This window comes from Neovison vison, chromosome 13 (assembly GCF_020171115.1).
Source record: "Neovison vison isolate M4711 chromosome 13, ASM_NN_V1, whole genome shotgun sequence".
Taxonomy (NCBI): domain Eukaryota; kingdom Metazoa; phylum Chordata; class Mammalia; order Carnivora; family Mustelidae; genus Neogale; species Neogale vison.
This window is the reverse complement of record NC_058103.1, coordinates 149,670,923-149,685,119: the sequence shown is the minus strand read 5'-3', so window position 1 is coordinate 149,685,119 and position 14,197 is coordinate 149,670,923. Positions and strand designations below refer to the sequence as shown.

Sequence of the window (14,197 nt, the reverse complement as noted above, 5' to 3'; positions counted from 1 at the left end):
GCCTGACCTGTGAGCACTCAACATGGTGATTCCGACTCTGGAATAACTTGGAAAAAGTCGATTTACTGAAGCAAACTTCCTTTTCTAACTTGTATTAGGCAAGGATGTTCCCAAGTTCCCCATTAATGATCCTGGATATCCAACACCCTTTCTACAGCAATTCCAATTTTGCTTAAGCTGGGTTGGTAAAAACAAAGATCTGGTGTTTCTCTCCATCCGCCTGCCCCTTCCTCTGTGCACTCAAAACCCTGACCGCTGTCCCCCTGCTACCCTTGACCTGGGTTACACACCCTCTTTCCCACTGTTCGCAGGCAATGCCTGGGGACAACTGGCCCGCAAAGGCCCTGTTCACTTCCTGAGTCGGTCTCGGCTTTCTGAAGCAGGACGCGTCGCACGGGAAGGGGAGGCAGATCACACCACCCAAAGGCAGACAGTTTTACGGCAGTCTTACTTCTTCAAGACGGCATCATACAAGCTCCATATATTCTCCAGGATCAGCTGCACAAATAAAGGTTTCTTCCCTTTAGCCTGTGAACAAGAACATGCGCCCTTAAGTTTCTGATTATGTAGCAGGCCTCACATGCTCACACACAGACGTGTTCCGTGAACAGCAGGTCTCATTCCTTCTAGAAAATGTTTGCTTGACAGGATCTAGTGGGAAATGGTGGTAAGAATGTGCAGTCGGTACCACACCACTCATCTTCCTCTGGGAACCAGGGACGCGACAAACGAGACCGAGTGTGGGGTGTGTCACCGCAACAACCCCACCTCTGTCATCAGAGGGACACACAACACCCAGGCTGAGTGCTGGGTGCGCAGGTCCCCTCCACAGACTTCTTCTAAGCAATGTTCTTAAACACAAAAACTGTTCACCTTCAAGGGAGGGGACAGTAAAAAACCAAGAAAAAAAAAAAAAACCACTCTACCATTTCTATACACAAAATAATGGCACCTGGAGAAGGACACCGTCCCACACACGGCCGCCCCGCCCCCGCCCGACTGTGACCATCTCCCGCTTTCAGATGGAGGAACTTTCCAGATGGAAGTCGGCGGGGCTGGTAAGCGGGGGAGCCAAGACGCACACAGACTCGGACTCTCAACCCGGGCTCTCGGCCACCTCACTACACCGGTTCCTCCTTCAGGAGCCTTCTGAAAGGCTTTTAATGGCAAGGGAGGATGGTCATGATTCGATGTCAAGCAAAAAACAGCTACACTATTATATGAATACACGCTCAACTGAGGGATAGACGTCTCGATCCCAAAAGAATGAAAAAAATTAAAACCACAGTATTAGCTGTGTTGGCTTCTGTTCCTTTTTTTTTTTTTAATGTCTTTATATTTATAAATATTTCCTAAAAGGAATTTATATGCCCCTCCATGAGAATAAATTCATAAAATCCTGAATTTTACATTAAAAAAAATAACAGCAAAACAGTGTCAAGTATCCTTTGAGGCTCTGTGCCTCCCCGGGCCGGCCTGGGTCACCTCTCCCCCAAGAAGGAAGGGCTCTGGGGGCACCCGCCGCCTCCTTCCCATCAGCGGGCCTGGTGTCCCCGTTCTCCGAGAGAAGCCTGAGCTGAGCCCAGGACCACAGTGTGCTCGGGAAGAGCCGTGTCTCTACAGTGAAGGGGACATAGAAGCAGGATCCAAAATACGTCTTCAGGTGCACAGGGTCTGAGAGCGCGGCTCCTCTCGGACAGAGAACGGAAACAAACACAAAGCCGTCCTCTGGTCCGGGTGCGGGAGAACTGCACGCAAGCCATCCTGGAAGTGCGCGTGACCGTGAGCCCGCCAAGAACTGAGCCACTTTCCCCACAGCCAGATCTCAGCGGGTAAAGGTGCCGCAGTACAAGTCGGGACGGGCCAGGCCTGTGAGCGACACGCCCGAGGGACCGACGCCCCATCCCCGACCCACCTTCACGATCTTCTTGGCCTTCATGTTGATGGAGTAATCTCCCCACAAGGTTTTCAAAAGAACTTCCTTTTTGATGCCGATTTTTTGACTGTAGATTTTGGCAAAGTGCTCAACTCTGAAAGACAAGCAAGTGTCGGAGTTGTGAGTAGCCGCCGGGAGCGGGGGTTTCGGTGTCGCGCCCCGTGCAGAGCGCTTGAGAGCCACCAGACGCCGTGGCTTCAGCTGTCCGGCGGGCTGGAGCTCGGGACCTCCCCGCGAACACGAGAGGCTGCGGCACAGAGATGTCGCACGGGGAGGGCGCGAGGCTGGACTCACACCCGAGGAGTCCGGGTCCGGAGCCCACGCTCCTGTCAACAGCCCAGTGTCCGCACCGATTAGGGTTCACACAAGTGCTCCTCTCTTAACTCTGCCTGTGCAGAACGAAGCACAAGGACAAAGGGCTGAGGGGATCTGAAGCGGCCTTCCGCAGCTCGGCCAGCGACGAACTCCGTCCCAGCCCATCGCCGCTCCGGGCGCCTGTGCTCCGCGAAGGGAAGGCTCCAGAGCCAGCGCCTGCCAGAAAGGGTGTGTTAGCCTCCTGCGTTCAACAGGACACAGGCTTACTTAGCTCTCCTCAGCCCTCAGAGCAGCCAGCCAGCTCCAGTCCGCTCGACTGCAAACCCAGGCACCGGACAGCGGTCACCTGACACATCGGGGCGCCATGGGGAGCACCTGCACCGTCTGGATCAAAGACCTGGGAAAAACCCCCTTCCGGCAGGGAACAGCATGAGGCAAGTACGGTATGAGTCCAACTGTCCGAGTGCCAGCATCTGGGAAGATGCCTGCCCTTTTGCCCACTGCGCAGACTCCAAAAGTAACATACTCGGACCGGTTTGTACCTATCGGTCGGCAAGCGTGCTCTGGCCAGGATCCAGGAATCACTAGAACCCCGTCCAACGAGCTGATGCTCTCTTGCTGCGGTAACAAAGCCCGGTGGGAGCAAGAGGAAGCCAGAGGAGGGCAAGTTCACGGCGGGCAGCAAGAGGAGGCAGCACGGAGAGTGCTGGAGGTCAGGCTCCTGCGTCCCCTTTCCCTGCAGATGGAAGGCGAGAAGACACCCGACCAGGAACCGAAATCCAAATCTGTAGTTACAGGCCGCGGGCATTCCGGGCCCGGCCTGGAGGGGCCATGACCTCGAAGGGACTCGCTATGATCGGCCGCACTTCCCATTTGACCCCACAGTGACTTGTTCAGGTGGGGTTTATGGTTTTGTTTTGTTTTGTTTTAATTTTCCCAAATATTAGTTTCTCTTATTCTTTTGTTTATATTCATTATACGTAAAATTTTATATGCTTTCTACATACACCACATATGATTACCTTGTAACTGTTACATTTTTGAAGGAGGGATCCCTTCTCTGCACCAAGTCCCAGCTCAGTCCACAGACCAACAGCCTGTGCCTCAGGGGCTGTAAGAAGCATGACCGGTCTCCCTCCCCCCGGGGGAAGCACGCCCAGAGCAAGGCCCAGAAGCTCCCCTCCAGACGCAGGTCAGCACACGGCATCTCCCTGCGGCTTCTGCTTCTAACCCCCGGTTCTGCCAGGCACGGTGCCAACCTCCGTGCAGACGAGCAGATCCATTCCGGGACCTATGTGAGGGGGACAACAGAGGGCAAGCAGCGTGGCCAGAGGTCCCGGGCACGTTCTCCAGCCCGACCTTCCCCGAGAGCCCCCACCTTTACCTGGATGCCTGCGAGGGCCCCAGCGGATACAGAGGACCCACTGGAGGACATATGGGCAAGTTGGGTCTATTCTTACGTGGCTAAAACGAAGGGAATGATGGAGTGATTAGCACACCAAACTTCTAAGATTTTCGTATTTTGTATTTTTTGAAATTGCATTTTTTTTTTTTGCCTGACATAGGACCAATTTTTGTATATTCTTCACTGACACATTCTGACTTTACTTATTACACTACCCAGATGGCTTATGTTTCCATTTGATGTATCAACAGTCTGCGATATAAAATCTCCAAACCATACAGATTTCCACTTATACTTCTATTTTTTCCTCATGCACTTCGCTATGATCAGAGGTACTGACGCAGAGGTAATCTCTGTCTGTTATCCATTAAAAAGGATCCTTATACCACAATATATTTCTATAAATTCTACCTTGTTCGTCGATACTGCCAAACTGCCTTCCTTTTGGCTCATATCTGATTGACATACTGAGCCAAAGCTTTGGTACTCATCCCTTAGCTATGATGCTTTCTGTTTATCTATTTTAGGTAGCAAACCTTTTAAGTTTTTTTGTTGTTGGTGGTTTGTTTTTAATAATGGAATTTCCATCTTTTAAAAAGTTATCTCCTCCATGAGGTGCTTCGTGCAGGCAGTGCCTAACTGTTCTGGTCGGGGGATTTCTACTATGATTTCTCTCATGCATCGAGGATGTCTTTAATATGCTGCTTTGTGGTACCCAGATTTTTGTGTTTTCTTAGCCTTGTACAACCCTGTGTCAGATACACGTCCTGTTTTTAATTTGATAAGTGGTGGGTTTCCACACTCTCAAATCTCCATCAGAATCATAAATTATAGCACAGTAAGGCACCTGTCCATCTGCTCAGCCCACGGGCCTCAAATCCTTTCCCGTCTGCCATTCATTTACACATACAGGTACAGAAATCTTCCAAAATCCTGGTTTTTATTCTTTCCATTCTTCTTCTACCCACAGTTGTCATAAAACTTACTTAATATCAACCCTTCTCCCACTACTGTTTTGTGCTCTTTGTCTGTCATTAGTTGTAATTTTAAAACTATGACAATTTCTCCACTTTAGGATTCTGTCTTAATTTACTTCCTCCATAGACTACCTTCAAGGTACTCAGGATTCTCAGGAGGACCCGCTGACCTACAAACCCATCCATCCTGGCCTATCTTCCTGAACCACAACATAGCCAAGAGGGAGGTTCTGGGGTATCCTTGTGCGTCCAAGCCGCCCAGTGGGCCGACGTGAACGGCAGGCTCTGAGAACACTGGTGTACAAAGACCAAGGAAACTGCTCCAGGAAGGACTCCTGTCCCTGTTTTATGTGGTTATGAACTCAGCTGCGCTTATCTAAACCCTGAGCTGGACTCTGACCTAGCCAAGTCAGCAGATTCTCGCAGATTCACATCTGCAACAGGGCAGACTGAGGCCATACCCAAAGGGTCAGCCTCGAGTCACACTCCTTCCTCCTGTCCCCTGGCATGAGAGTTTAAACCATCCTCCAAATTCTGAAATGTGCTCTTTTCCCACCTTTCAGGACACAGGAAGTCGCCCCCTTTCCCCGGTCACTGACCCATCAGAGGGAGGCTGACAGGAAAGCATCTCCAGTGCTTTTTTCCCGCCACCAGCCCCCCATAAATGAGCGCACCCGCCAGTCCTCGCCACCAGCCCCCCATAAATGAGCGCGCCTGCCAGTCCCCGCCACCAGCCCCCCGCAAATGAGCACGCCCGCCAGTCCCCGCCACCAGCCCCCCGCAAATGAGCGCGCCCGCCAGTCCCCGCCACCAGCCCCCTGCAAATGAGCGGGCCCACCAGTCAGCAACAGGCACTGATGAGCTCTAAATGAGGCCTTGCCTAAGGCAGGGGATTCGCTTGCTGACTGAAAGCGCATCAAAGGGTCCAGGGTCTTGAGGACCCGAAGCCATCTGTGCAAGCCTCTGCCCATCCCTTCTCCTTCCACGATAAATGGACACCGAGTTCTGAGATTCAGACTCAAATTTGCCTGAAACGTTCCAGGATTTATAGAAATCATTCCAAGCAAAGGACGAGCCCCCCCACCCTGGGGCAAAATGCTGACAGATGAGGAAACTAACGGGCCTGACCCGGTTATCCGACGGAATGAATATCACTGTACTCTGTAGCTCGGAGACATTCTCAGAAATCATCTGAGCCCAACGTTCTTAGTGTTCAGGGGAGGACACTGAGGCCCCAAATGGTGACCATGACAAGTGATCAGCCAGCGGGTGAAGGGCACGCTCTCTGCAGGTCGGTACTTTCTGTTTTCACTGTACGTTCGCTCTCTGACCTCCACTGGGGCCTTCACGGGCACCAAGCGGACTACGGTCTCTACGACTGATGACACACCGACAAGGGAAAACCACCGTATTGTAACTTATTATCCTGTCAAGGCAAAATCTGTTTGGTCAAAAGGGAGGGAAGATCAAGTTCCTGTAAAAGGACAGAACAGCCACGACTGGCTGGGCTCCTCCCAGGCCCCGCCCTCTGCTCAATTTCTGATCCCTTCTTCCTTCCCATTTGCAAATTATGTTTCAAAATGTTTCATCAACAGGCTCCGCTTTCCCCTGGAGCAGTGTGTCTGGTTCTGTTCCGCGGCTACAGGATGCAGCCCACGGCTCAAGTCCATCTCACCGTCGCCCCACAACTGTTCATCCGAGCTCAAGACATTCTTCGAGAAGTAACAATTCCTTAATTGTATGTGGATTTTCTGATTCCACAAGTCAGTAATCATTGTGGTTCAGGAAGGTAATCAAATGCCCACGACCCGGGAAGCACTGACGTCACCAGTCCTCGGCCCGCACGTGCACGTCCGGAAGGAACAAGGGTCCCCGCCTCCCAGAGCGCAGAGCCCGCTGAAGCCCCGCAGGCAGGAAGCATACACTTCGGTGCCAAGCGGACTGTAAAATTCATACTGGCTCCTCTACCTCATTGCTGAGTAACATTAAACATGCACTGAATGTCTCCGAGCCTTGCATGAAACATAAGAGTGCCTATTCGAAAGGACTGTCCTGGGACAGTGGCTGTCCCAGCGTGGCTCAGTGGGTTAAAGCCTCTGCCTTCGGCTCAGGTCGTGATCTCAGGGTCCTGGGATCGAGCCCCACATTGGGCCTCTGCTCAGCCGGGAGCCGCTTCCTCCTCTCTCTCTCTCTCTCTCTCCCTCTCTGCCTACTTGTGATCTCTGTCAAATAAATAATCTTTAAAAAAAAAAAAAAAAAAGAAATGACAGTCCCAAGAACTCAATGAGATAATCTCAGCAAACTAGCTTAACAGGCAGCATGGGTACAACCGAATAAAGCTGGCCTCTTTCCACACTGCTTGTGTGGACAATAAAAGTTAACAGAGTGTATTTGCTCACACATGCACCAACAGCCTCCAGAGTATACAAGAAACTGCCAGGATGCTCTAGTTTCCTGTGGGGAAATGAACTGAAAACCCAAGGGACAGGGAGGGAGATTTCTCATGGTCTCTCGTGGACACATTTGGTACACTTTTATTTTTATTCAAAGAATAAAGTTCTAAACAAATCATTTTACATAAAATCTACAAAAAGATGCAAGACTGGTTCAATATTCAAAAATCAATCAATGTAATCCACTATATTAACAAGTTAAAGAAGAAAAATCATATGATCATATTAACTGATGCAGGAAAAGCATTTGACAAAATTTGACAGTCCCTCATAAAAAGGACTCTGGGGAAAAAAAAAGGAGTACAGGGAACTTCCTCAAATTGATAAAGAACATTTAAAAATAACCTACAGCTGACCTTATACCTAATGGTGAAAGACTCAGTGCTTTCCCTCTAAGGTCAGAACAAGGCTGGGATGTCCACTCTCCCTGCTCTTATTCAAACAGTCCTGGAAGCTCCCAGCAGAGCAGTAAGACTAGAAGAGGAAAGAACGTGGCAAAGGAAGCGGGAAGAAAGCAGCCCCTGGTGGCAGGTGACAGGAATGCCTCGTAGGGAACCCCAAGAAACCTACCAAGAACTCGGTAAGTGAGTTTAGCAAGGTCACAGTGTACAAGACGGACATACAAAAACCCGTTAACTGTATTTCCAAAAAGTAGGAATGAATATAGGAGCACCGAAACTAAAAATATAATACCATGTCTAATTGATCGGAAACAATGGACAATTAGGTGCAAATCCAATACAATGTGTACACTACTTCATGGTAAAAACTATAAAATGCTAACGAAAGAAATCAAAGAAAACCTTTAAAAAACTGAGGAACACAGTGTTCATGGATTAGAAGGCACAATGCAGTCCAGATGTCAAAATCTTCAAAGTCCTTATACCGGAAACAAACTACTTCTGTACCAGCGTATGGAAAACTACACTTACATGGTGGTCACATCACAGTCTATACAAATACGGAATCGTTCTGCAGTACACTTAAAACTAATTCAACATTCTGTGCCATTCATCCCTCAATGAAAAAAGAAAGAGAAAAGGAAAGAAAACAAGGCGAGGACACGAAGAGATGTCTCACCCAAGGACACACAGGACAGATGGGCCCAGGGAGCGAGGTTCCACAGCCCCAGCAGTCAGGAAAATGCAATTAAGACCACAGTAATGTAACAATACACACCTGTCAGGATGGCTAAAAGAAAGGGACGCCACCAAACAGCGGTGACGATGTGGACGCCACCCAGGCGGTGGGTGGGGTGTAAAACAGTCCCCCTTCTGGAAAACTGATACACTAACCCTACAACCACCATATGACCCAGCAAACATGGTCCCACACGTTCATCCCCGGGACATGAGAACCTACATTCATGGAAAAACGTATATGTGAATGTGTGTGGCAGTCTCGCTCAGGACAGCCCCAAACGGGGGAAACCCAGACGTGGCTCCACGCACGAACAGTGATCTGTGGCAGAGCCACCCCAGGGCACGCTGCCCAGCCACAGAAAGGAACCACGGATACACCCAACAACTGGGTCCCCTCTCCAGAGAGTCCCACTGCCTGAAAACAAGCCAATCCAGAAAAGACTGCATAACGTTTGATTCTGTTTTCCTAACTATTATTGTCGAGACGACAAATTACGCAACAGGAGGACCCCCGTGGCTCCAGGGGGTGGGAAGGAAGCAGGTGGATGTATTAGGGAAGGATCTCCGCTGGGACAGACGCCACCAATGTCAACATTCCGGCTGTGATGTCGTGTCCAGCTGTGCAAGATGTTAGCACTGGGGGCACACTGGGTCAAGGGTACCAGGGAACGCTGCTCCTCCTCACAGCCCTGTAGCACTCAGTCATCACCTCAACAACCACAAGTTTCATTAAAGAAATCAAGTGTACCGACGGCTACGAGGAGATCCGAGGAGATCCGAACAGACTTACCCAAAGCCCCACCCGTCGACGGCGCTGGTGAACACCACGTTGCCCTGATCCGGAGAGAAGTACAGGTGCGAGTCGTCCGTGTCCTCCAGGCCCGCGCTCCAGTCGTACACTTGCTCTCCGGGCTCAGAACTGGGGTTCACGCGGGATTCGGTCTCTCTGTCCGCCCTTTCCTCTAGGACTTTAGAGGTGAAGAGAGTTCCCGTGAGCGCATTGATCTAGGACAGAGGGGGAGACGGCAGACGTCGGCAGAGGCCGGAGACGCGGGAGACGCGCTGTCTGGGATCAGCAGTCACTGTGGGCTCCACGGATGGCGCTGGTGGTCACGACGATCATGAACGGACATGTTTTCAACCCATTCCTTCCACACCCAGCCAGACTGAACTGTAGGGCTTCTGTGAGGTCACTTTGTGACCTAAGGAGTGGCATCCGCAGTCCTGGGAACTCACGACCCCATGGCCCTAGTTCACAGCCTGAGCCTGAGCCCTAGTCCACAATTCCCTCGCCCGTTCTCACAGGCGGACTTGTCACCACTCCCCTCAGGCCCTTCTCCTGCCTGCCGGTCCTCAACTATTTCCCTCCCAAGTAAGTGGCCTTATTTCCTACCAGAGAGAAATGGAACCTATTATTCAGAAATCCTGCAAGCTCCCAGACTCCAACCGATCAGCCCGTGTCTGCCTGCAGACACCGTGGGCCCCTCTCCTTCTGCCTCCCCGGGGCCCCTCCCCGTCTGGCTCTACAGGGAACTACACCCATCGATCCAGGCTTTCCCGCTGCTCTGCTTTCCTCCTTCCCTCCCTTCAGCAAAGAACCATTCTCAACGGGTCTCATCAGGGTGCCCCACTGTCCTGAAGAAAGTCCAAACCCTCACACGTGGCACATGACATCCCCATGTTCCCTCCCACCCCCGCCTCCTGCTTCCCGCGATCTCGTTCCTCAGCGACAGCAAGTCCCAAGCGGCTCTCTCAACGAAACACCCTACAGTGCTTTATCTGGTGTTTACTTTGTATATCCTATTCCTTCTCTCCTAAACGCCCTGGCCATAACTCCCGAGCTTTTTCCATCTCAAGGCTTCTGACCCACGACTGTTCCCAAGTCTCCTCGCTCCGGACCCGGTGAGGCTGAGGCAGTCCGCACCCGTGTCTCCCACCACACCCACAGCCTCTCGCTGCTCTCCGAGGATCTCTTTCAAGGTCTCCCCACCACACTGCGACATCTCTGAAGACAGGGACTCTGGCCTGTCGGGACGTTCACAGTGCCCAGCACACAGTGGACATCCCAAAGTTCATTCACTCGACAGACAGCTATGTAAATGTCTGCTGGGAAAACACAGAAACAGCGGGGCAAACTGTCCTCTGAAGGCAGGTGATACAAAACCAAGGAGCCTCTTCATATTGCTTCACTTTAGGGCAAACGACAAGCTTTTTAATAAGCGAGCACCACAACCTATCACCCAAGCTTCGCACTCGAGGAGGCTTCCAGGGAACGGAGGGGCTCCGAGGGGAGGCCTGTCCCGTACGTTGACGCCAACACACGGCAATCGTGGGTTCTACAGACGGAAGGTTCTGTGCCGACTTACCAGCTTCCTCACAACTCTTCTTGGAGCCCTGATTTCTAAAGCCCTGAAGTAAAGGCAGAAATACCTGCTCTAAGATGTTCTTGAGGTGAGCGTAGGCCTCCTGCGGGCTGAACTTCAGCTCCACTATCAAGCGGTCTATCTTGTTGATCACCAGCACCGGACGGATGTTTTCCAGCCAGGCCTGGCGCAGGACAGCTTGTGTCTGAGGGAAACAAAGGCAAAGGTAAAACGCACGGTCGGAAATACTTAACGTGCATGAGAACACCCTGAGTCATGACCCCTCATTTCCATTCTCTTGTACCACAGACAGGTGCCCCCAAACATTCACAAGGCCTGCGTCACGGAAGGAAAGTAATGGACAAGAAACGCCCTTGACTTCAGGGGACTGACGAGTCACTTGAGAAGGATAAATAAACCCGTGCAGAGTTTACTGAACAAGCAGAAGACAAACACTCGGTGGCCGCCAGCACACGGGCCGGAGAACCAGAACACCCCCCAGAAGGCCCCGCGAGCACCCTGCTGACCGCGCTCCTGCCAGCATTCCCCGCCAGCTGCACTTCTGGAGTGAGATGTACCAACGGTGCTATCTTGTCAGGACAGACACTAAGGCCGTGCTTCTCGGGCTGGGGGACCCAGGCCCTCAGGGGAAACCGGACGGGACGGGACAGGACCGTTAGGGCACAACTTCTTAGAATTATCAAATTTCCTCCATTTGAGTAATTTAAAGCTTTTATCATTCTTTTTTTAAAAGTATTACAACAAACAAAGGTATGTTCAGAAGTGGGATACAAGGGTGACAACATTTTCTGAGATAAAACATGAGGCCTCCGAACAAGTCCTTGTAAGAACCGAGCCTGGAAATCCACTCCGTGGCCCACGCCCGGCACATAACCTGGGTGAACTTTTCCACCTTTGGTGCAAAGGAGAAACACGAGCGTGAGGGCACAGAGGAGAGAGATACGGAAGGGGTGGGGGCAGGGTGGGTGGGTCGGTGGACAGAGGCGTCCATACAGCCTGAGAAGCCGACACGAGAGTTTCCCGCTGGGGAGAACTGGCTCCGTGTCTTGCCGTCAAGCACCTCTCCCAGTTCAGAATCCTCCCCAAATTCAGCCTCTCTCAACTCTGGCCCAGGCCCTCTCCGTAAGGGGCCATCACAGACCCTTCCAAGTACCTAACGTCATCCTGGCTGCGATCCCTTCCGGGTGCGGGCGACGTAACGCCATCACAGACCAGAACGTGATCGAAGGACGTGGAAGACCGACTTTCGGCTGTAACGTGGCCGGAGCCGTCAGCGGCCAGTCCCTCCCACCCTCCCCGCCTTCTCTATCTGACCAGGTACGTAGTTCCGCGGGACCACCTCCTACCTGCGGACAGACCCCCTCCACGGCGTCAACCACGATGATGCAGCCGTCACAGATGCGCACGGCGGTGGACACTTCCGAGGAGAAGTCCACGTGTCCTGGAGAGTCTATCAGATTAATCAGGTACTCCTCGTTACCTAGAGCGGAAATTTGAAAACACACATTTTCAGCTGTGCGGGTCCTCGAGACTCGCGTCCTAGAATGAGGAAGGGGCTAAGAAATGGCTAAATAAAGGTAAAGCAGCCACAAAGCGCACTCAACAGCTGTCCTTCCAACTGAGGAATTCCCGCCGATGAAACCCTTGATCCCAAGGAGCAGCTGTCGAAAATGCTGAAGGACTTTACTGTTCTCCAAGTTTCCACTCCCCAAGAGCCAACTGTGAGCCGGCACCGCGCCAAACAGGCTCGCGCGCCGGTCACACCTTCCTGAGCCTTTACAGTAGCCCGAAGAGGACGTGAGTGTTACTATTTCGCTCTACAGATACCAGGATGAGACTCAAAGAAACCAATGCCAGAGCATAAAACCTGTTCACAAGGGCCAAAACGGGAAATGCCAAATTAAAAAGACACGGAGCATTTGGCCCCTAGGTCCCCACCAGCTCTCAGAGAGCAGGCTGGGAGGCTGAGATCTAGACCCAATTCTCCAAACATGCAAAGGGGAGTTACTCTGTGCCAAGCCGTGGGCGACGTGCCCGCACACAAATTTACCTCCTTCTATCCCTTTGACAAATGAGTACCGAGCCTTTAGTAGGATGGTAACTCCGGCGGTGTCATCCCAAGCACGGAGAGCCCCACATCCCATCAAACCCCGAAGTCGGTCCCACATCCCATTAACTCCTAGGCCATCCCACAAGAGCCAACACTAAGCGGCGCTCAGTTACACGCTTCTGCTGGCACATAATGAAGGAAGCCACGCAGAAGAATAGTAATTCATTAGACATCTACGTTCATTCCCCATTTGCTAAACCTGATACAGTTTTCTTTCTTTTTTTTTTTTTTTTAAGATTTATTTATTTGGGAGAGAAGAGAGAGCACAAGCAGGGTGAGGGGCAGAGGGAGAGGGAGAAACAGGCTCCCCGCTGAGCAGGGAGCCCAACACGGGACTCGATCCCAGGACCCCAGGATCATGACCTGAGCGAAAGGTAAGACGCTTTACTGACTGAGCCACCCAGGCGCCCCACAGTTCTCTTTTAAAGGGGAAGCAATCACTGAAGGCTCCGACTCCCCCACACGCTGCTGCTCATCCTCCTAACTCCGTGTTTTTCTACTTCCCGGTGCTCCAGAACTCCTCCAGGACCCAACGACTGGATAGTACGCGTTGCAGGCCACTGAAAGGATTTGCCCCAGTGCCATTGGCACCAGCTGATGACTTGCCTCGTGCCCCAGGTGACAGTGACACTGAGAAAAGACCACAGTAACCAGCCAGAGCTCACATCTGTGCACTCGGTACCTGGCACTGCGCCCAGCATTCTGCAGATCCTGGATTCTGTTCACCAGCAGCCAGCTCCTGTGGTTAGTAGTAGCATTAGCACAATTTCAGAGCAGAAAAACTGGGGCAAACAAAAGTGCCTCGAGGACATCTAAACCGGAACCCAACTCTGAAGTAAACTGCTTAAGATCAAACAATTCAAAACGGTAGAGTAGAAGTTCAAACCCATCTAACTCCAAAGACACATCTTACACCACGCCGCGCCACTCAAGATGCATCAAGTTCATCTCCCATGTCAAACGTCCACGGGGAGTGAATTCCTGAACACGAGGTTAAGGATTCCAAAGTGCCCTGGGGCTCGGGGGAGAGAATGCCACCAGTGACAACGGGCTGCTCCTTACACACCAACCGCCTCCCGCAACCTGTCCCAGGTCTTCCGTGCAAGCTGCGTTATAAGGAATCCTGGCTCTGCCGGGCCCACCGGGGAAGGCTCCGACCAGAGAGGGCTGTAGACATCTCCAGGAAAAACCAAAGATGGCAAAGACCCACATTCCTGGGACAGTGGCCCCTGGGCCTCAGTGGAGCCTTTTATGGCCAGGGCTCACAGTGCCCTTTGGAATAAGCCCACTGCTCTCTACTAAGTAAGCCAAAGGAAAATGAGCAGCACTAGCAGGCCCCAAGGTCCCACCAGCTCCCATCACGTAAAACAGAGAAGCCGTGAAGATTCCTAAAATCTCTCCACATTTTCCCAGCCTAACCCTTCATTTCATAGAGAAACGTGCCCCCAAAGGGAAGAGATACACGCAAGGTCACA

At 51.8% G+C, this 14,197-nt stretch overlaps 1 protein-coding gene across 1 annotated transcript in view; it reads right to left on the bottom strand.

The window, feature by feature from the left end:
- EFL1 (elongation factor like GTPase 1) overlaps positions 1-14,197 on the bottom strand; it is a 116,048-nt gene that overhangs the window by 84,017 nt on the left and 17,834 nt on the right. Inside the window, exons 5-9 of the mRNA XM_044232148.1 lie at positions 11,959-12,092; positions 10,659-10,796; positions 9,019-9,233; positions 1,916-2,030; positions 452-528 (exon numbers count right to left, since the gene is read on the bottom strand). Of these exons, the coding sequence (XP_044088083.1) occupies positions 452-528; positions 1,916-2,030; positions 9,019-9,233; positions 10,659-10,796; positions 11,959-12,092 (679 nt within the window). The remainder of the gene's footprint in view (positions 1-451; positions 529-1,915; positions 2,031-9,018; positions 9,234-10,658; positions 10,797-11,958; positions 12,093-14,197) is intronic.